The sequence below is a fragment of the Drosophila eugracilis genome, unplaced genomic scaffold (assembly GCF_018153835.1).
Source record: "Drosophila eugracilis isolate 14026-0451.02 unplaced genomic scaffold, ASM1815383v1 contig_2154, whole genome shotgun sequence".
Lineage (NCBI taxonomy): Eukaryota > Metazoa > Arthropoda > Insecta > Diptera > Drosophilidae > Drosophila > Drosophila eugracilis.
In genome coordinates this window covers 3,382,513-3,403,793 of record NW_024573038.1, presented here as the reverse complement: position 1 = coordinate 3,403,793, position 21,281 = coordinate 3,382,513, and the positions used below count along the sequence as shown (strand labels likewise).

The 21,281-nt window shown below is 37.0% G+C and overlaps 3 protein-coding genes across 3 annotated transcripts; 2 read left to right on the top strand and 1 right to left on the bottom strand.

The window, feature by feature from the left end:
- The first annotated feature begins 71 nt into the window (after positions 1-71).
- LOC108108650 lies at positions 72-8,792 on the top strand. Its single transcript, XM_017216753.1, has 2 exons — positions 72-291; positions 7,626-8,792. Exon 2 carries the CDS (start codon positions 7,652-7,654, stop codon positions 8,723-8,725), a length of 1,074 nt encoding a protein of 357 aa, XP_017072242.1. The 5' UTR covers positions 72-291; positions 7,626-7,651; the 3' UTR covers positions 8,726-8,792.
- LOC108108649 lies at positions 1,857-3,495 on the top strand. Its single transcript, XM_017216752.2, has 3 exons — positions 1,857-2,210; positions 2,436-2,892; positions 2,952-3,495. The coding sequence occupies exons 1-3, from the start codon at positions 1,879-1,881 to the stop codon at positions 3,366-3,368; spliced, it is 1,206 nt and encodes a 401-aa protein (XP_017072241.1). The 5' UTR covers positions 1,857-1,878; the 3' UTR covers positions 3,369-3,495.
- Positions 8,793-17,580: 8,788 nt separating the features above from the next.
- LOC108108430 (probable cytochrome P450 312a1) lies at positions 17,581-19,928 on the bottom strand. The gene is made up of 3 exons (XM_017216483.1): positions 19,097-19,928; positions 18,066-18,628; positions 17,581-17,999 (listed from the first exon to the last, which is right to left on the bottom strand). Exons 1-3 carry the CDS (start codon positions 19,723-19,725, stop codon positions 17,656-17,658), a joined length of 1,536 nt encoding a protein of 511 aa, XP_017071972.1. The 5' UTR covers positions 19,726-19,928; the 3' UTR covers positions 17,581-17,655.
- Positions 19,929-21,281: the final 1,353 nt, after the last annotated feature.

The window sequence follows — 21,281 nt, the reverse complement described above, 5'->3', positions numbered from 1 at the left end:
ATTCTCTTTATCGCTCCCCGGAAACTAGTTCAAACAGCTGATATTGCTCTTTTGAACCGGTCCGGATCGCATTGAACTAGAGCCTAAGCGCAATGTTCTTCTCAATTTCAGAAATTCCATTCATATTTACTTATTTTAACAACTAAATCGCGAGTTAATCGTGTTTAAACTTATGCATTTCGCTTCAAAGTTTGCGTGCATCAACTGCAATTTGCAGAGTGAAGTGGGATTCAGCCCAAAGGCTTATCGATGTTGTTTCTTTCCGGTTTGTTGACAATCGCAATTGAAAAGGTTGGTAAATATAAACAATCACATTATATACTCTGATAATAATAAATTATTGTAATTATTATAAATATAACAATAAACAGTAACGTGAACGAGGGCGTATCTTCAATTAGAAATACACACTATTTGAGAATGGTTTATATTGGCATATCCTCGAATATTCGCAGATTTTGCATAATTTTATAATTTTTTGGGTTTAAGGAACATTATATGCCAGGTGGTGGCATAAAGGAATTTTTAGCTAGTCGACCAATAGACGAATTAAATTATTAAAGCTACACTTTTACAGTGTAATTCATAAATACTAAACTTCTTGAAGATCTAAAGGATTGGGTTGTTGCGCTCGATTGATTGGTCTTTCAAAACACTGTTTAAAACAGCTCCAAGGGCTTACATTTTTTTTTAAATATTTCAATAAATTAATTTCTGTTTTTATATTTTGCATGCCTTTTATTCATATATAAAATATATTATCGACAAGCTGAGAAGAATTAAATAATAAATAATTCTAATTTATATGTATATGACTTGGCTATACAGATTTCCTCTACCCTCAATTCTAATTTCACGCAATCTTGGACATATCAATTAAACTCATTTTTAACAAGTGCTCAACCCTTCAAAAAATCAGACCGTTAGTACCGGACACCGATCTTCCTATTCTCTTAACTAACCCAACTACCGACGATTTATAAGTCATTCCATATATCTTTTCTTAAGAAAGCTAACTTAATGCCCTATCCGCATTTAAAGAGTTCGCTAGGAAAGTACTTGACTTACAGTTTTGTTGAAGTTCTTAAGGAAAAAACAATTACCATTTTGCAAGCTATTTTATAACATACTATGTATTTACATGCGTTTGCATAAGATCAGAAGATTGCATTATAAAATCTATTCATGTTTAATAATCTGACAAGTAATTACTTCTTGTACAGATTAAGCTTGAAAAGATCTCGTATAACCATAATCCTTGTATATCTTGAAAAGGAATTTGGTAAACAAAATTAACCCTTAAACATAACTCTCTTACACGTGGAACCTGAACCATCATTTAGGAAATTAACCAAATACCACTTACCCATTATTATGATTTATATTTTAAGCTTGTTAATAAGTTAAGCCACAGACAATTCCGCTTTATTTGGGGTGTGATCAACAAACACGTATTATTTGATTTTAAGAAAAAGTTCTCCCACATCTACACGCAGAGAAAATATGTGTTGAGATAAAAATTATTTTTATTATCCAAGAAATTATAAAATATTAGTTGGAAACCAAATTTGTTCGAACTTTGTAGTGAAAAATGTTCTTTAAATTGAATATTTAAATATTTGAATACCTTAACAGAATTTATAGCGACAAACTCTTTAATTGTTTAACATTATTTCGGTTATATTAAAATGCAAAAGCTGTAATAAATATGTGAATCTCAAGTGGCAACTAATTTGTGTTTAGTGTGGATCGTGATAACGACAAAGCTCCGAGATATACTAGTTGTAATTTAAAGGGGAAACCCTGAGTGAATTTCATAAGTAGTGCACCGCAAATGGCTTCAGTCGATTGACGAGGTTTGTTCAGAACGGTCGTGATATGGAACGGGAAAACTATAATGCTGAATATTTCGAGAGAGCTTTGGCGAAAGCTTACGGTTGCGAAATGCTGCGAGTGGAGAACTTTAACATCGAAACAGTGAGCCAAACAGGCGAAAACTTTTGCAGCGTCATCTACCGGGTGGTGTTGGACTTTCGTAGGTCCCCCGATGGAGCTTTAGAATCAGGAAAATACATCCTGAAAGATCTCCTGCCCGTTGCCGCTGAATTGGGCACAAACGAAAAGGATATGTTCGAGCAACTCCTGCCAGCCATGTCAGCCATACTCGATAAAACTCCAAGGGATTTCAGTGAAAACAAGCTGAGTGCAGAGTAAGTACTAAAAATGTACCATTCCAAAAATTTCTAAAGGAAATTAACAAAGCTTTTGCATGTTGCAATACTTTTAAAGATAATGACCCTAAAGAAGAAGTGGCATGATATCAGTGCCGTGTAGAATAAATAAAAGAGCAGAGCATTTGTTTATATTTCCTCAGATTCGAAGATAACATACAAAACAGCTGGAAATTGAAGACGATTTTTTTTTGACCTTTTTAGTTGCCTTTTAGCCGAGGCATCAGCTGGCAAGGAGATCTACCTAATGGAGGACCTGGGCGCCCTAGGATACGGATCTTTGAACCGCTTTCAAGGTGCCAGCCTCGAAGAGGCCAAGATTTGCCTAGGGAAAATGGCCCAGTTTCACGGCTCTTCTATGGTTTTGTTCGAAAATCAACCAGAATTGGTGGCGAAACTGAGACCTTCTCATTATGCCTATGGGCTAACGGATCCTTTCTCCAAGGCTCTTATGCTAGATGCTACTGAATATGCGGCCGATGTTTATGCAGATCAACTGCCAGAAATATCAAAGAAAATGAGGGCTCAAATACCAGTTGCATATGCGCAAAGAATGAAAAATGTGGTGGATCCTAATAAGTCATCCTTAAATGCGGTTGTTCATGGTGATCTCTGGATAAATAACATAATGTTTGATTCAGTTAATAAGAAGGCAGTATTTGTGAGTAAAAAACTCTATTTTAAACGATTTAAATTTTTTAAACATTTAATAATTTTTAGGTGGATTTCCAGAATTGTTATTGGGGCAGCCCGACCGTAGACCTTTACTTCTTCTTTTACACCAGCGTTAAGCTTGAAATACTGCTGAAACACCAGGATGATCTTCTGAAACACTATTTGCAGAATCTACAAGAGACCTTAAAACATTGTGGCTTCAAAGGACCGTTGCCAACTTTTGACTTATTAAAGGATGAGATGCAGCGCTGCTTGTTTTATGGCTATTATGCAGTTACCTGCGAGCTTCCCATTTGCTGTGCTGCCCCTGAGGTCAGCGCCGATTTCGGGCTTAGCACCTTTACAGATTCAGTAGCCATGCTAAAGAAACGCCGCCAATTATATGATAATAAGCGAGTGCTTCAGACGGTAAAGGATAGTTTGGTCTACTTTAATCAGCAGGGTATTCTGGAAACTCCTTGAAGAAGGAAATATTCCGTCTCACTTTGTTAGATTTCAAATGCTTTGTAGTCTGCCATTTTTAGTATTTTCAACGCAACAAACTGTTTTTTTTTTGTTATATGAAAACCATTTTTATATTCTAGGAAATATATAAAAAATAAATTTACTGCTACAGAATATTACTGTCTTTTTAAATATTGCAATTATTTTGTAAACAATTTTATTTATTCTCCTCTGTATATTCCTTTCTATATTATTGATTCATTAACCCTGTTGCAACTTCTACAAATCCCTGCTTTTATTTTGAGCGTACAGACCAGCTCAAGTGCTCTTTCTTGTGTTTATAAATAAATTTCTTGTCTGCCAAAGTTTCTGGCCAAGACTTACGAGTGTGAGTGTGTGATGCATGTGCCTCGGCTGGCTGCATTAGAAGCGATAAAGTTCTCACCTCCATTTTGGCCCAACTCCATGCAGCTAAATATGCAAATCGCTTTGCAGTTATTCTTAGAAAGTTGTCAGCTGCCAAGTGTAAGCCAACTCGACTCGAACTGAAACCAAGCGAAGCGAATCGGGGAGCATATAGGACTAGGATCCAGGAGCCAGGTTCAAGGAGGAACATCCTGGAGGAGCGTGGGAGCCAAAGTGCATTCGACGCCAATGTTACTTTGAACACGCTTGTCCGTCTTTCAAGTGTTTAAAAAGCAATTTATTGCTATTGTTCGGGAGCAGTCAACTTAAGCCGTTTGATTTGGAAAGGGAAAAGTTGGAAAATTTTGAAGGAATTTATTTAACGGGAAAGCTATTGTTATATTGTCATAGCTAGATAAAATTAGCTATTATATATAGCATTTTCTTTTTATCATCTTATATTATCACGTGAAATTACACAAATCGTTTCTGCTGTCGGTCAATTACCATTTCCCCCTGCTTTTTACCTCTTTGTATCCACTCCCGATGGGTAAATTGTAAACCTTAATTAACATTGAAAACAAACATGAAGCCCCGAATGCAAACAGAAATCTGTCTAAGGCTGCCAGCCAGCCGAAAGAAACTCATAAATCAATTTTGAAATGCATTAGAGACAGGTAACCTGCCGCCGTATTTTCCCATTCTCTGAAATTGTTAAGGAAATGGCTTCGAGCCAAGTGACTGCAGAATTTGCAACAAGGGGTCAACTTTCTGGAGCTGGACAGTGGCCAAAAGTTGCAACACAGTCAACCCCTAAGACCGGTATTCCCCTTCTCCTTCGTCACCTTTCAATTAATGCGTATTTCTCCAGTGTCATGATAGAAGTTGCTTCCTTTGCTTTCATCTGGGGTTGCATTTACTTAACGCCTCGCCTCAGCACTTAACTTCCGTTTCCTGTTACCAGGGGCGGGGGTTTCGATTCGGCTTCTCTCTTACTTTCGGGCTAGGCATTTGAAACTAATTGAAAGTGCAATGCGATGCTGCAGAATGCAATTAATGCCTTGAGGCCCTGGAAGGACAAAACTCCCACCTTCGCTCGTCTGCCAAAGAGAAGTTGCATTCGAAACCAAAAATGCATAGAAAAAAGATGTGTAAATGAAGATTCCATTGGGGATGCTCAAAGACATAACAAGAAGTTTGAGGAAGTGGCTGGGTTGTTGATGATTTTTGAATCAGACTTGCAGATTCAAAATTCAAGAAAGAAAGGGATTGTAAAAATGTCAATGCATATTGGTATATATATATTCTCATATTTATAATTATTTTATATTTTTCTAATGCTCTTAAAGCATAGGAAATTACAAAAAAACAAAAAAACACGAAAATACTTTAATCTACTATTATTTAACACCCTCTAGACCTCTTCTTATGTAATCCACTACCATTTCCTGCCAGAATAACTCAAGAAACTTTTATCAATTAGCTGCCAACTACTCAGCGACTGGCTGATGTTTGGGAAATGAACGTTCAAGTCGGACTCCTAAGGGGCATACAATTAAAAGCAATAAATTTGCACAGGCAACCATAAATCAAAGTCCGATCATAATCTCGGGCTAAACAAATAGAGAGAAAAAGCCAAAAACGAAACTCTCGCTTCCGCTAAGAATTTTCTCCTTCTATCCCCAAAAGTTCGAATCCAAGGAGTTTTACCACAATCCGGGGAAATAGTCGCTTCGCTTCGTTTATTAATTGTACAACTGTCTCCAATCATAATTAATGAACTTTCGGCACATCCTCCGCCGCAAACTCCACATGTCCTTTTAGTTACTGGAGGAGTGGAGAACCAACACTGGAATATAAACACAAATGTTTTCCCTGGCACACCATAAATCTTTCATTTGGCAAATCTCTGTTGGGCCTTTCCGTTCACATTCTTCTCCCTTCTCCCCAATGGTTTTTCTCGTTTTATTTCGTGTAATGGCTGGCGATATCAATTAGAAGCATTAAAGGATTTACTGGGCTTAGTTTTATTGTCTTGAAAAAGATTATGTATGAAATTAAAGAATTGAATGAGTTAAGTTAAGTTTATAATCGTCATTATACTTGTTTGTCGTATTAAAGATAATAGGGTATTGTGATAGTTTCGGGAAATAATTTTCCAGAGTTTCTTTCCTATTTGGCTTTATCGTATTTATTTAAAAATACATATATTTTAAGTCTTAAAGAATTGTATACTTCCCTAAATGGCTCGACCTTTGCAAACACTGCCTGAGATTGAATGACTTGGCACTTTCAGTCGGGGAAAGCAAAAACTGTGGAAAATTACATATGCAAATCCCTTATAATTATCAGCGAGCATCTCTCGCAGAACCACATCCCCATTTGCGTTTGGAAAAGCTTAAAAGCAAACACCTAAATTGCGATAATTTTTCATTTAGCCTGGGCCTTTCTTCAACGCCACTCATCAGTGGCTCATTTATCAACGAAGAGCCATTGCATTCAGCCAGTTAGTCATTTCAGAGTAAAATTTAAATAATTTTAAAATGATGACAAAAGCTTTTCCAGCAATCCAAGTAATTATATGCGCACATGGCATCCTGAGATAGGTTATGTGGAGTCTACGGGTATTAACACTTTCACGGCAAACAATCTAAAGATAAATGAAAGAATCATTAGTCATTGGCCAACCCCACAAACTCAGATACCCCGTAATCACATGTGTTCTTCTCAATTTTTCACATTCCGGGGCAGAAGGGATGGACTTATATATGATTAAATCCTTCAGACGCCCAAGTATTCATATGTAAATTCTTTGTGGCAGGGTGTGGCAGGTCTCTAGTCGTGCAACTAAGTACTTTGTGCCATTTTGGTCCATTGTCTGTGTCAAATTATTTATTAGCCATCATTACTTTGATTACAAGCTGATTCGCAAAGTTTAAGCAAGAGTTTTTGGAGTGATCAATATAAATCATAATAAATAATTTGTATAAGTTAAGTCATAAGTTTTTTGTTTATATGATTTAGTTTTTATTATTATGTTTTAAAAAATATAGAAAGAAATCAATTGCAATTACTCAGTCAAAGTACTTTTAATCAATAAAAAGTGACATCCCTCACACATGATTGTTAAAACCATTTTCCATTTTTCCAAAACACTTTTTTATGACATTTTCTCGCTTGAATGGAGCAATAAAAACTAAACCAATTCTGTGCTATTTTTGATAAAATTCTAATGGCGTTCTCTGGCAACCAACCAGTCGATGTCAGCTAACTTTTATGAGCTCATCTCAGACATGGGCCAAAAAACTAATTACCTCAAACGGAGTTCTTACATGGCAGCTAAGGAAACTTTTATGGTCGGTGTGGTTTCGGCACTTTCAATATAATTTTTAATGTCATTTTGCATAGGATTTGAATACTGCAATCGATAAAATGGTATCATCCCATCCGAGACAAGTTTTATGACGTTTTCGTTCCGTGTGAGTCAATGCGGAAAATTTGTTGGCCCATAAAAAGAGCAGCGTCGTCACTCGGAATGGGTAACAAAAATTATTCATAGTGCAGTTACCTCTGCCTGTCAAACAACTACTTCATATCTCAAACTTCCTACAAATTTATTACAACAATTTTACGACCTGAAAGTAATACTTTAAGCTAAAGCTTGTCGCGTGAAGAGTAAACAATCCTTTTTCAGAAGTCAACTACAGTCACGTTACTAAAGAAAAGTCGATAGTTCCGAGAAAAGTTACGTCGCAATCGAAGTTTTTGCAATTGTTCAAAATGGCTTTTATAAAAATATTTCAATTTTAAAATTATACAAGAAATATACATTTTAGAACTCTAGTAATCACCTCGATATTCTGCTTGCAGATCATTCCTAAATTGCCTCAATCAATATGCGGCCCAAGGAGCACCCGGACCTTCATTTCGATGTTATCCCTAAGCTCTACGAGGCCCACTGTAAGGTGTTTATAACCAGCCTATGCCATGTGCAGAATCAGCTCAAAATGCTGCCTCGCCGGTTTTGCCGGATGTATACCACCCGTCCGCTAGCCAACCAGTTGCTTCTTTACCTGAAGTCACGAAAAGCTAATATCAATGAGCAGGATTTCAAGATGGTGGAGGAGGGGCAGCCATTTCCGCTGGTTCTCAGCGACGGTAAGCGATTAGAGGCGATGCTCTGCTCTGGAAGTTATTTGGACAACAGCCTCATCCTGCTCATTAGGCGGCAGCGAGGTGGAAGGCTGCTCTATTGCTACTCCTTTATGAGGCTGGATAATCTTGGTCAGCTGCTGGGCAACGCCACCTTTAACTCATGGATCGCCGAGGGCACCGAGAACCTATATCTTAACCTCTCCTCCGTTAATAAACCGTTTGCTCATGTGGATTTCGATGAGATGGCGAATACTATCGAGGAATACGGTAAGGAGAACAGGAGCGTTGTGTATTTGAATCTGCCGAAATTCGGTTACGAGGAGATGCTCTGGAGGCTGGCACACACGCATCTCCGTGGGCATATACGACTGGATAAAAAGTTTGCAGAAAGCTATAAATGCCTTAGTTCCGATATGGAGCGTTTTGAGGAAGAGGATTGTGTTTTAAAAGTTTATGTCTGCGGTTCTTTGAAGGGCTTGGAACTGATCTATCAGCCAACGCAGGTAGTCCCTATGGAAATAGAAAACCTGAAGTGGTCGCCGGCACCGACCAGGATGCATCTCCGTCAGCTATGCAGCCTGCTGCGACCACAACACATTCAGGGGATTGTGAAGTTCCATTCGGATGGCATTGTTCCTCCGGTTCCGACATTTCTTAAGATCTTCAAGGCAAACTATTCCCCGCAGAACAAAGAGATAGTATCAAGGGTTCAAGGCGAACCTCCATCAAAAGTGGCAAAAGTAGCGCCCTTTCGGGCTTTCCAAGCGAGGAAACAATTCCAATTTGTGGACGATGATGACAGTAACTCGGATTAGAAAATAATTCACCTAAGTAAATCATTTGTCTGCTGTTTAAATTTTGTAAATAAATTTCTTTAAATTATATATATGTTTATAAATGAATGTATTATTGTACACTATAAATAAAATATTTACACTAAAAACTATAAATATTGGTACCTTTATAGTTAAAAGTTTATTATCCCATAAAGTAAAATATTTAGAAGAAAATCCATACTCTTAGGAATATTAGTGCTATTTTTACATTTAAAATTTATGTATTTTTAAATATATATGTTGTCTGATTTAGTTCAAGACCTTGGTGAATAATAATAAATGTACAAGGTTTGAAATATGTCTAAAGGGAGGCATTATCCTATACCCAGAAAATCAGGATTTAAAAAAGGCGGAAGCATATTATTTTTGCCAAGGAGGCCCATTCCAGCTAGAAAGGCAATCCACTGGAAGGCTTTTCGTGTACTTTTCATAAGAGTTATCATTATCAGATAATAATACTTAATATAACTTATTACTAAAAAGGTCCCCCATTATCGGAAATATCAGCAGAAATATGTGGACTTATGCATCTGCTCTCCCGCGGAGCAGCTGGGAACCACTGAGGGCATTGAATGGTCAACTCCGATAAGACTTTTAATAAATTCGAAATTTCGTATTTCAATAATATTTAAAGTTATGTACTTATATAAATGATTTGAATACCCTACTTATTTCTGTATTACTATTTTAATTTTACAAATTTGTATTTCTATTAAACTGAGTTGTTGTTAAAAAACTTGTTTAAAGTTTCGAAGTAACTTATCAAATCGCAGAGATATTTTTAGCCCTCTACCAACCCACAAGATTCAGCTTTCAACTGCCAAGAGCACGTGTTACCAAGAGGCAACATCTGCTAGTATACGAATTTCTATGAAACACTTTCCTTAGTGCATCATGCAAAATAAATTGAATATTTATGGTGATTGGCTTTATAAAAGGGGTTACCCCACATACAAAAAGGTTTTCCTTTGTTCCTTTTTTTCTCAAAAATTTATTGAGTTCTAGGCCTTCTAGTAAGTATTACTTTTGGATTTACTAGCATAGAAGGTAGTTAGTAGAGTTCAAAGTTATATTTAAGTTAAAATTTCCATTGATTAGTACCTAATCATACTAAATTTTACATTCATTTTCACTTAATAATACTAAAGATCTTAAATTTCAGCTTTAGCATCTAGAATGAAAAATAATACTTTTTGAAAATTACCGGTTGATGTGGTTGGATATTTTCTGTTTGCTCTCTAACTTTGAGGATTGTCAAATCAATCAGAATGATTTTCAAGACCTCTTTATCACAGCTTCGTTCGCGTTTGATCCGAACCGTCAACAAGCTCTTTTATACCAATTCTGAAAGCAATCTGGGCAAATAATTTTGGCACGAGGTGTGACCAACGCCCATTGAGGGTGTGGTTAATGGCACTCAGCCTTCTGTCTTCCAACTAAATCGCTTGCCGACTGATTTGTCAAAGGCATTACGCTAATATTTTAGGCAAATACTGGAAAAAGTCACTGGCTTGCTGGCGTCAAAATGACATCGAGTGGTTTTACTTTCCACCCTCAAGAAAATTAAAAAAAAAAGATTATGGAGGGAGGGTAACGAGAAGGATATTGAAATGAGAATGACTTAAATGACTTATTGAAGTGTCAAAAAGGCTTTTTGGGGTCAGGTCGCAGTTCAAGGGTTATGGATTTTCATAAAAGGAACAATTGACTTTAATAGTAGTTATTAGGAAAGAAATTCAAATGCTTAAATAATAAATAAAGTTAATAATTAATAAAGTTATTCAAGTTATTAAAGGAGAGAGCTCAATATGAGCTCTTCGATTTAATATTTGTAAAATGTTTCTTTGATTTGACCTAACAAAACGCAACTGTTACACGCAAAAAATCTGCTTTATCTAAAAGATGCCACTACGATATTAACTATTGAGTCTGATATACATTTCTATATATAATTCCAACTATTACTAGATTCAAGAATATACATTTCTTTATTAACCTTTCACGATTAGCTGAAAAATATTATCAATTTCTGTCACCTTCAATTAGACTTACAGGAAATTAACATGCAAACAGTAAAATCGTTGTATTTGCATTCAAACATTGTCAGTTTAATTAAACTAAATTCCCTCATGGGTCCCACCCACCACATCCTGCCCACAATCCGTACAGGATATTAGAGTGTTTGACAAGTTGTCAATGCATCAAGATGGCAAAGACAAGGCAGAAAATTGCCAAAGCAAATCTTATCGTTCATTTCGAATGTAAATTAAAACAAATACACATAAAATTACTTAAAATTTGAACTGGATTCCTTTTGGACCTGTCAAAAAATAAAAGTCCTTGCACGATATGCAAATGTCTAAAATATGAAAGGAACTTTTAACACTGGAAATAATGTTGGTTATTCAGACAGTGAAATATTGCTTATGTTTTTGATCATTTTATTAAAAAGATTGTGTTGTCGGAAAACAGGTTTAACAGATATTTCAGGTCTTGAGTATAATGAAGAAAGAAAATTGCTTGAAAAATAAAGCAAATCTACTTTAATCCATCGAAATCTCTATCTCCCCTTTTAGCCTAGTGTCATAAGGTCCTAAGATGTCAATGTCCAAAAACAACCTGAAAATCTCAGCAAATATTCTTCCTTTGGGCCGATAAAGTTGTCATATGAGTTCGACTCCTTCGACGTTTTCACTTGGACTTCTTTATGGCCAGGCGACAATGCAAGGAATTTCTTGTATTAAAATCGAAATAGCCAGAGGACAGGAATCCACCACAGACATGGACAATTGTATCTCAGAGATGTGAGGGAAGGAGTGAATATTTCGGCTGGCCATTGAGTTCAGGCCGTATCCTTACAGCTGTCAACATGTTTAATTGAAACTGACACTCAGTGTCATTTTATGTACATTGCCATGCGTTACCGTTACCTTAACTGTAACTGTAATTCGACTTGGCTTTATCCAGCTTGATTATTGCCGAACATTCCGAAAGGGGGAGTATCTTCTCTTCTGAATCTCCCCTTTGCTGGGGTTGCCTAATGCATTGCGATATACGTAGCCTGCTGGGGTGGTGTATTAGTTAAATTTATATCCTTGAACTTTGTCTTTTTGTGGTGTATCTTTCCTTTGCTGTGTATTTTTGGTTTGGATAAAAAAGGTTTCCGGCAAATTATTAATAGAAAAATTAAATAATAGAAAAATTGATTTAAAAGCTGTTAGCTTGGTCTTAAATATCATTTTCTGTTTTTGCCAATATCGTATGGTTTTCAATTCCTTCCTACTGTCAATCCTAAGTTCTTAGTTGACTGATTACCAAGACTCTTTTATAATACTCCCCCATATCTCCCATCGCCAACCGACTCAAAAGAACTTTAGCCCCAGCAACACTTCAACGTTAACCCCCCAAAACTCATCCAAACTGTAATTATTATTGCTAAGCTCAGTCACCTCCTTTCTGGTGTAGGAAAAGGAGAAGTGAGCCCTCATTTAATTGCAGACTAGCAAATACTCAAGATATTTTTATGCAGGCAATTCGTATTTTTTCCGTTCAGAGATTTCCCTGCTTTTCGATAGGGGAAAGACGGCGGCCTCTTTTGTTTTCGTCACGGACGAGTGGCGAAAAGCAATCACGGCAGCTCCTTGCTAGGAAAAGCAAAAATATCTTTCGCCACATTTCTTATTTTTGTATTTTTTCCTATTTGTTTGCGCATTTTTCCAGGATGTCTTTTGTGTTATTGGTGAAATTAGAATTTCTCATTAAAATAAGTGTTGGCCGAGGGAGCCGCTTGACTTGAGACATTCAAGCGTCTCCCAGGGCAAGGTGCTCGTCCATGGCAATGGACTTAAGTCCAAATTCCCATTTTCCCCCTCATTTTTCGTTTTTGTTTATGCATGGTCACTCATTAGTTGAGCTTGAATCTCTGACTGACAGAGTCTGGCATTTATATTTGTATCATTATTTGTTCTTAAGTTGGGAGTACGAGTTGTTTCCCCGCCTAATGGCTTTTCTATCCAATTGCGTTGAATTCTTTGTGAGTAATTAAAATGGCAACTCTTTAACATTTTACTTTTAAACTTCTGATGGGTGCAAGTCCCTTATCTTGTTCATCTGAAAAGGCTGTTTAATTCGAGGTCTAATAGGCTTAAAACTGAAACACTTAGTGGTTACTTAAGGGTTATGCCAGGGAGTAGAGTTAAGCTCAATAAAATTAAGTTCGGTCTGCTAAACAGATTGAAACCATTTGAGGACCATTTTTTAAACATCTGCGTATTACTATTTTGATATTTTAATCCTTTTAACTATTTAAATCTTAAATAAATTAATCTTTTACAGGATATCTTTACCTTCACACAAACTTAAACTTAGTTAAACAAACAGCTACAAAATAATAAAGAATTTTATAAAACTTTCGTCTTAAATAGAAGTAGATATAAGACTGATATTGTTATTTAAAGGCTCAGCTTTCAGTTTGGGGAATATACCTCCCACCTCTGCCCTTATATAAGCCAAACTTTTCGCTTGTCCAACTTGCTTCACCCTGACCACACTCAATGCAGCACATGCAACCGTAGATATTTGATATGGGGCACAACATTGTTGCCACTTCGGTGTTTCGAAGTGTGGGCCGAAAGTTTGAGCTTTGAACTTTGGCTTGTTACATTCAAGTGGCTGCCATGTATAAATGTTTGGTTTCCAGATCGACAGAACTTTATGCAAAACACACGAAACTTTACTGGATATGCGTGTTCTGTTATTGTTCTGTGGCTGTTTTGAGTTTCTGCATCATGTGCTGCTGACAAGCTGGGTAATTTTGTGCTCTCTTAGGAGCTGCAATAATATAGATAAAATACAATTTCCTTAAGCAATTTTTGTTTTAATTAATTCTGTATTACTATTTTTTGCGACTTCTACGTGCCCGGAATTCCTCGCTTTGGCTTCTGTTTAATGTCTTCACCAAAACAAATTTCGACCCCAAAGGGACTGCATTTAATTTTTCCCTTCCATTCACTTTTTTTCTGCTTCATTTCTTTGTTTGCTGTGCAGTGTAATTAGCCACCTTCTGACCAAGACAGCTGCTGGTTTCGCTCCTGTATTTGTACATTTTTTCCATTCCCTGTTGTGCATAAAAAGTTTAAGTTGACATTTTGTGTAGCAACCAACAGTTTGTAATTTTCTTACCCCTTTCTATTCAAGGCATTACCATTTTTTCCTCAACTCTATTTCCTTACTAATTTCTTTGCTTTTGTGCATTTTACTTGCAGACTGGTTAATTACATTAGCAAAACGATTGCGTTTCTGCTTTGCATTTTGGCTTGTTATCCCTTCCGGAATTTGCAGTTGACATTAAGGAAAAGGTAGGGAAATCTTTAAGAAGTTCTCTTTAACTTCATTGACTGTTTAAAAGTTTGCCATTGACATAAAAACACGTCTTTATTTTCGAAATATAATTTGCTATATTCTTAAGAATGCCACTGTGTGCTTATTTGAGAACCTGTTTACCTTCTTAAAATAAATTCGTAATTAGTTATATTTAATATTAAAACCTTCTACTTAAATTTTAAAGTTTTTTTTATAGCTTAAATACTTTAAAGCAAGTCCCACAAATCTCTGTACTTGAGACAATTTAATGGATTCGAATTTTATTGTAACTTTATTACATCCCCACATGCTCGATGTAACTGGATGCGGAATATTGTAACACGTGATTCAATTTCGTTGATCAATTTTAATTGATTGCCTGAATTGGTTTCTGGCCAAAAGCCTCCTCCCTCCCATACTTCAACCCAACTGCAATCCCATCAAGATTTTTATGTCCATAGCCACTTTATTTGTAGCTTTTTGCTCCTGTTTTGGCTGTTGTACTGTTTTTTTTTTTTATCGATTTTATGCGTTTTTAATGTGTAGAGCAGCTACTCCTTTTATTTGCTGCCCTTTTTTTGTTTGCAACTCGCTTGTAATTCGATTCCTAAATGTATTCCAACGGATTTTTATTTTTATGTATTTGCAAAGTAAGTTTATGGCGGGATTCTTCCCATATGGGCGTAGTTTAAGGCCGCCCCCTCCTCAGATCGTTAAGTTTTCCGATTAAATGCATTTCGGGGCGCCTTAAAGTATGCCACACTAATTAGCATATGAGCTGCGGCTGGCTGAGGCCGCAAACTTACAGTTTATCGCAAATATGTGCTCTCAAACCCCAATCCGATCCCGAACCAAATGGGCACCATCCATTAGCCATTAGCCGTGGGCCGTCGTCGTAAACCTAGGACAATATTGACGTAATCGACTTTCAGCTGCCGACCGGCGACACAATTTAACCACAAATGAGGCTTAGCCTTAGGGGCAATGTCACCGGGGCCGATTACTTCAAAGTCGCCACCCACCTTACAGGGATTTCCCAGTCCCCAGTAACACCATCACACATCACTTGGTCATAGCTCACCACCCAAAAACAACCACAATTCGTAGGCGGCTTTCATTTGTTTTCACATTTTGAGTGGGTGGAAGGGAGAGGCTGGTTTACTTAACTTGAAACAATGAGAAATGTGAATTGACCGGAATGCGGTGAGGAAAACCACATTTGGTCGTAACAAGCCTGAAGAGACTTGGGGGCTTGGGGTTTGAAGTTAAAATTGATTCTGTGCTTTAACTTTAATTTAATTTTAATTCAGAGAAATTGACTCTCAAAAAGTTTACAAGACTTAAGACTGCAGAAAAGAGTTTTGTTACACTAACCTACGTGTTTCTTTGCAAACATTCCTAACCCATTCCCAAAGTTACAATGCAAAGCACCCTCACACTCCTCGAACTTATTATAATTAAGAACCCTCGCCTTGGGCCTGTTAGGACATTAAACATTGACGATACCAACGCCGTGAATTATGCTCCATCATAAACTTACAGATGCTGGACATAAAAATTGTGTAAATGAAAACTGCGCCCAGTCAGCGACAATAAAACATTGCGTCAAGTCTGGACCGGGATTAGGATATGGACCTGGATTTCATATCGTTTTAATGGCCAAAGGACACCCCAAGAAAGCCACCGTGAAGATCTGTGAATTCAGATAAATAAAAATATGACAGCTGACACTAAAAAGGAGAGACACTCCGGAGTACTCATCATAATTAAAGCCGCGGGGTTAGGTCGCAATAAACTGATGGAAGGATTCATATGGATAATTAAGTTATGGCGGGTGCCAACAGAAGGGTTAAAGCCTCCCCCCAAATGCAAACCCAATAAAACGATCGTAAAACCTTGGCCAAGGAGCCAGAAATTTTAGAAACATGCTCCTAAGGCGTACATTTTAATTTCAAGATGGATTTAGAAAGGAGTTGGGTTGCTCATAAAAGTCCACAGTGGACATTAAAAAATGTTCCTCTTAATTTGTTTATCAAATTTGGTTGTTTTTTGTAAAGCTTTTAATATTTTTTAATTCAGTTACGAATTTATGCAAACATTACAATTTATTTATGAAAGTTGTGACGTCCGAGCTCAAATTCCGGTTGCCCAGAGAAGTTATGTAAATGCTAACAATTTGTTCAATGAACCAGTTATTGATACCGCAGAGCTTTGCCCTTTGGTTTACTTTATTTATCGATTTTTAATACATTTAAAATGAGGTAATTGTGCTTGTAAAATATTTAATTCTTATCATGATGAACCCAAAAGCATTTGAACTTAAGAAACCAATCCATTTTACCTTTAAATTGTATTTTAAGTTAATATAATATATTGAGTACTAAGATGAACCCATTAATCATGACTTTTATTGGGTCAATAAGGGTTATTAAAAGCAATTCTAAATATAAAATATTTTCATAATATTACCCTTACAAAGTCCGGTATTTAAGCTTGTTTTCTGTTAAATATTTACAGCTTTGGTTATATTTTTCCATCATTGTTTGAAATCGATTTGGAATCCTTCAGAATTGGCTGGAATGGCTTCCTTTCCTCATATACCATTCTACCATTAAATAAAAGCTCAACCCACCACCAATCAGCCAGCGAGTTCAACAATCTTCGAACCCCTTCAACCAACTCCACTTCCAATACCAGGAACCTATCAGTTGGCAGATAGAAGCAACTTTTATGCGCTTGTTAACAAAAGCGTGAAATTCAATGCCCGGGACGAGCTGAAGGGTATAAAAAATAAAAGAAAAATTTACGACACTGCGAATTAAACTTGATTTTTATTTAAATAAATTGCATTTTATATGCCGCCTCCTCCACCCCGCCCCGTGCCACTGCCACAATAATAAGCAGGCAACGCTCATAATTTGCACCGGAATCCGATGATGATGATGCCGGCGGATAATGGTTGATATGGGATATGGGAGAGTATGTTTGAATTTTCCCCAGGATAAGGACGGACCGAGTGAGTGACTGGCGACGGTTTGGTGGCTGCCTTTATGCATTTTTATTTATTACAGCGCCAGGAAATGTTTGTTGATTTTCCGCTGCTCGCCTGGCACAATAAAAATCCGCGCCAGCCAGAAATTATTTTCTAGACGAACGCGCCCCGCTTAAATCACATAAAAATGAGCAGGCAGAAAATACTCCAAATTGTACAGAATTCTTTTTTTATAAATCATTAAAAGCGGAAATGTTCTGCGTAGCAAGGAAACTCAACCATTTTGAAAGGAGCCAAGTGAAACGAATTGATAAGGGCAAAAGTCAAGAGTTCAATGGTGGGATGGCAGTTGAAATAGCTGAATAACTTAAAGATCTTTGAGGAAAAAAAACTTATTAAAATCTATTTTAAAAAGTCACGAAATTATGCAAAATTATAATTAGGAACATAAATCTGAAAAAGAGAAAAAAAAGCAAAAAGATTTTCAGAAAATAAAAACTAAAAACTCAACTAACTTTATTCACAACGATTTTGGTGAAGAGACTCTTGGCTATCCTCAATCAATAGTTTTAACCTTACAAAGATATGGTTCGACGGTGTGCAAGGTGATCACGAAGTTGAGCTTCATTTTCACCTGTCGCTCGCCAAGAGGCTCAAACAGGAAGTTCCTCAGCAGGTGGGCTAGGACAATCTTAAGCATCACCATAGAATACCGCTGACCCAAGCAACTCCTTGCCCCCGCCATAAAGGGTATGAAAGTAGTGGCCTCAATCTTGGCCTTCGCTCCGCTTGCCCAGCGATCTGGCTTAAAGACTAAGGGATCCGGGAAGAAATCCTTGCAGCGACCCATGTAGATTGGGGAAATGATCACATCGCAGCCTTTGGGAATGAAGAATTCATCTGAAAATATTTCAAATGGTTTAATAAACATAAAATTATTCTTAAACACAATTAAACTCAGCATACTGATTTGGCAGTTGGCTGTGGCCTTCCTGGCAGTGAGTGGACCCGAGGGATACATTCGAAGCGTCTCCTTTATGCAAGCCTCTATGAACTGCAATTGACGCACTTGCTCAATGGAGATGGGTTCACTTTTGTCCCTGCCACACACTGACCACACCTCCTCCCGGCACCGCTTCTGGTACTCCGGATAAAGGGTCATGTTGTACATGAAGAACTTAAGGGTGGTAGCCGTAAGGTCATAGCCACCAAATATAATCGTATCCACTTCCTCGCGGATGTCCTTGACAGACCAAGGGTTACCATCGGGGCCCTTTGCCTGGAGCAAACTATCCAAAAAGGAGAGGGTCCGCTTTACTTCGTCCATTTCTTCGTTTTTAGTGCTCTGGGTATTGAAATTCTCCGCGTCCTGACTGATCTCATCCAAACGCTTCTGGATAATGCCCTCCGTGAATCCATGAAGTATTTTCACTAGTTCCTTTTCTCGTTTGTAATGCGATGTCAGTTTGAAAATAAACGAACTGCGAAGGACGATGTTCTTCAGACGTGTATCCATGATCACAAGGATTCTGTAAGGAAAACAGAAGCAGTCTGAATTATATTTACTTTTACTTTATAAGATTACGTTCAGCTGAATAAGTTCTCCCCTTTTTATAGCTAAACTTAAAAAAGGAAATTAAGAAGATATAACAAATTTTTTACTTCTTCTAAGGGACTTCGCAGAATTGTCACTACCAAAAAGTTTGACCCTGCAGATATTTGTTGCTAGACAAATATGTGAAATCGGACAGTTTCGGAAAACGTGTTTGAATAAATTAAAGACATTTACACTTCAAATAGATTACCGGTTTTTACATTTTGTTGAATGAAAGGGTAAACTATCACTTTTATGTCTGAACAAATGTTTGCTAACTTTTAGTAAAGTGTGAAAATGATTAAGCCTTACGTTGATATTTGCTGATTTGAACAAGACTAAGTTGTGTCCCAATGAAATATTTCTATTAAAAGTTATTACAATATTCATTTAGCTAACTTACTCTTTCACAGCTTCGAGGTAGTCTGACTTGGCGTTCGATTGAGCACCCACAGTGACTCCGAGGGCAGTTTCACAAATGGTATCCAACGTAAAGCAACTGACCAGATTAAGAAAATCCATTGCCTCGCCGGATTCGGAATACTTGGCCACATTGGTCAAAAGAATCCTTGACTGCTTCTCGAAGATAGTCACAAACTGTTTGACCATGGCGTAATTAAAGGCTGGCATGATGATCTTCCTCCGATGGGCCCACTTCTCGTGATTACTGGTGAAGAGACCTTCGCAAAGCCAGTTCTCAAAGACCATGTAGTCATTCGTCTTTTGCAACAATTGCTGGGCACTGCATAGCGCCTGAATATCCTTGGGATTGCAGTCCACGAGGTAGAGCTTAGTGCCCATCCACAGTTTCCCGCGATGATCCTTCAGATGATCGCCAATCATTTCACTGGCGCGACGAATTGGATGCGGACCCATCAACTTGGCCAGGATGTGCAGATGGCCAATGAACGGCAAGGCTGGTGGACCTGGCCAATTGTGGGTTAGGCGATCGATCCTGTTCTGGCGCTCGAAGACATATAGCAGATACAAGGATAACGCGATAAGGAGGAAACCGAATCCGAGCCAGAACATTGCGATGTGGATTCTAGATAGCAACTGCCTCGTAACGATGTCGCATCAAGCGTTTTAAGCGGAACACAGCCGCAGAGATCAGACGGTTACTAAAGGGTCACCGGACCCAGGGGTCATAAAACTTGGCTGTCGAGCAGACATACACTTGGAAAAAATCGGGTGATCGATTGGCAATTTAAAAGAACTATAAGCCGATGTGAGACATATTTTTCAATAACTGCCCATCAATTTCATTAAAAACAGTAAAATTGTTCTCTGATTTGCTTGTTTGGTGCTGATGTTTGTATTTGTTAAACTATTTATTATTTTTGTTTTACTATATCTTTCATAACTATATTTTAAAGTCACAAAAATTATGTATTAAGACTTGAAAGTTGCTAAACCGTAATTAATTACCCATCCACACTTTATGACTTTTTATTTGGCACCTGTCTACTACAAATATTATGGTTCTAAGTAAGAAAATTGATATATATTTTATTATATAGTTTTCACATACTCGCACACTCTATTTTTAGGATTACACATAAGATTATTTTGAGGTAGTTTCACTGATTCATAGTATTATTTATTTTTCCGAGTGCAGGAGCAATCTTAAAGTTTAACTTGGTTTCGAATTGTGCAATGCACCGATTAAGAGCAACTGTCGGGTCGACAGCGGTATTAACACTGCGCATATTTATTATATACGAAATTCGTACAGCCCAATATGTATATTATAAGCGTATTCAAATCGATGCCGCTGCGAAATTGAAGTGACTCTTTTTGCTCGCCCCCAGGCGCCTTTAAGTACTTAGCATCAGGCAGCGGAGATGTAAACAAAACATTATGAATCAGAATCGCCGATTTCTAAGTCGGTTTCGCAATGCTCTAGGTTTTTTTCTAACTACCCAAAAATATTGTTCACAATTTTAGTTCATACTTCCTTCTATACCTTAACATTATTCTCAAATTATATTTTTACAAGTTTTCATCTACTAATAGCTCTGAACCATTCATCTGGCAATCCTTTGATTAGATTAAGTTCATAATATTTACAAAATATCTATAATAAAATAATAAATACTTAACTCAATCTTATTTGTTATGTGCGTGTAAATTATATATATTGTTTATTAACCAAAAATAAGTTTGCTTTAGAAATTTTTACGCATTACCATACTAAATCTGAGAGTTAACTACTTTCAAGAAAATAGTTCCTATTTATTGGTTAATTTGCATGTTTTCAAGGAAAATAACTTAAAACTAATGAGTGCACCATTTTTTATCTAAGAACCCAATAAATTAGTAGGCATTAAAAAGGTTTTAAAGTAAGAAATTATGGTATTAGTTACTGCAAAATCCAACTAGGTAATATCTTAGATTCCAGATTAATCGAACAAAAATTTCATAAACAAATACACTTTAAGCCTCTCCACTGCTTTTTTGTTCTATTTGCTAAATTATAATTTGGATTGTTCTTCTGTCAATTGCATACAAATTTCATAAGGCTCATAAAACTTGACGGGCTATTAAGCTGGGGCCACCCAATTGTGGGTATACGTGGAGAGAAATTG

Coding starts and splice junctions, on each gene's coding strand:
- LOC108108430 (XM_017216483.1), bottom strand. CDS start 19,725: ATGTTCTGGCTCGGATTCGGTTTCCTCCTTATCGCGTTATCCTTGTAT. Junction 18,629..19,096: donor TACCTCGAAGCTGTGAAAGA/GTAAGTTAGCTA, acceptor TTTTCCTTACAG/AATCCTTGTGATCATGGATA. Junction 18,000..18,065: donor CACAGCCAACTGCCAAATCA/GTATGCTGAGTT, acceptor AAATATTTTCAG/ATGAATTCTTCATTCCCAAA.
- LOC108108650 (XM_017216753.1), top strand. CDS start 7,652: ATGCGGCCCAAGGAGCACCCGGACCTTCATTTCGATGTTATCCCTAAG.
- LOC108108649 (XM_017216752.2), top strand. CDS start 1,879: ATGGAACGGGAAAACTATAATGCTGAATATTTCGAGAGAGCTTTGGCG. Junction 2,211..2,435: donor GAAAACAAGCTGAGTGCAGA/GTAAGTACTAAA, acceptor TGACCTTTTTAG/TTGCCTTTTAGCCGAGGCAT. Junction 2,893..2,951: donor TTAATAAGAAGGCAGTATTT/GTGAGTAAAAAA, acceptor AATAATTTTTAG/GTGGATTTCCAGAATTGTTA.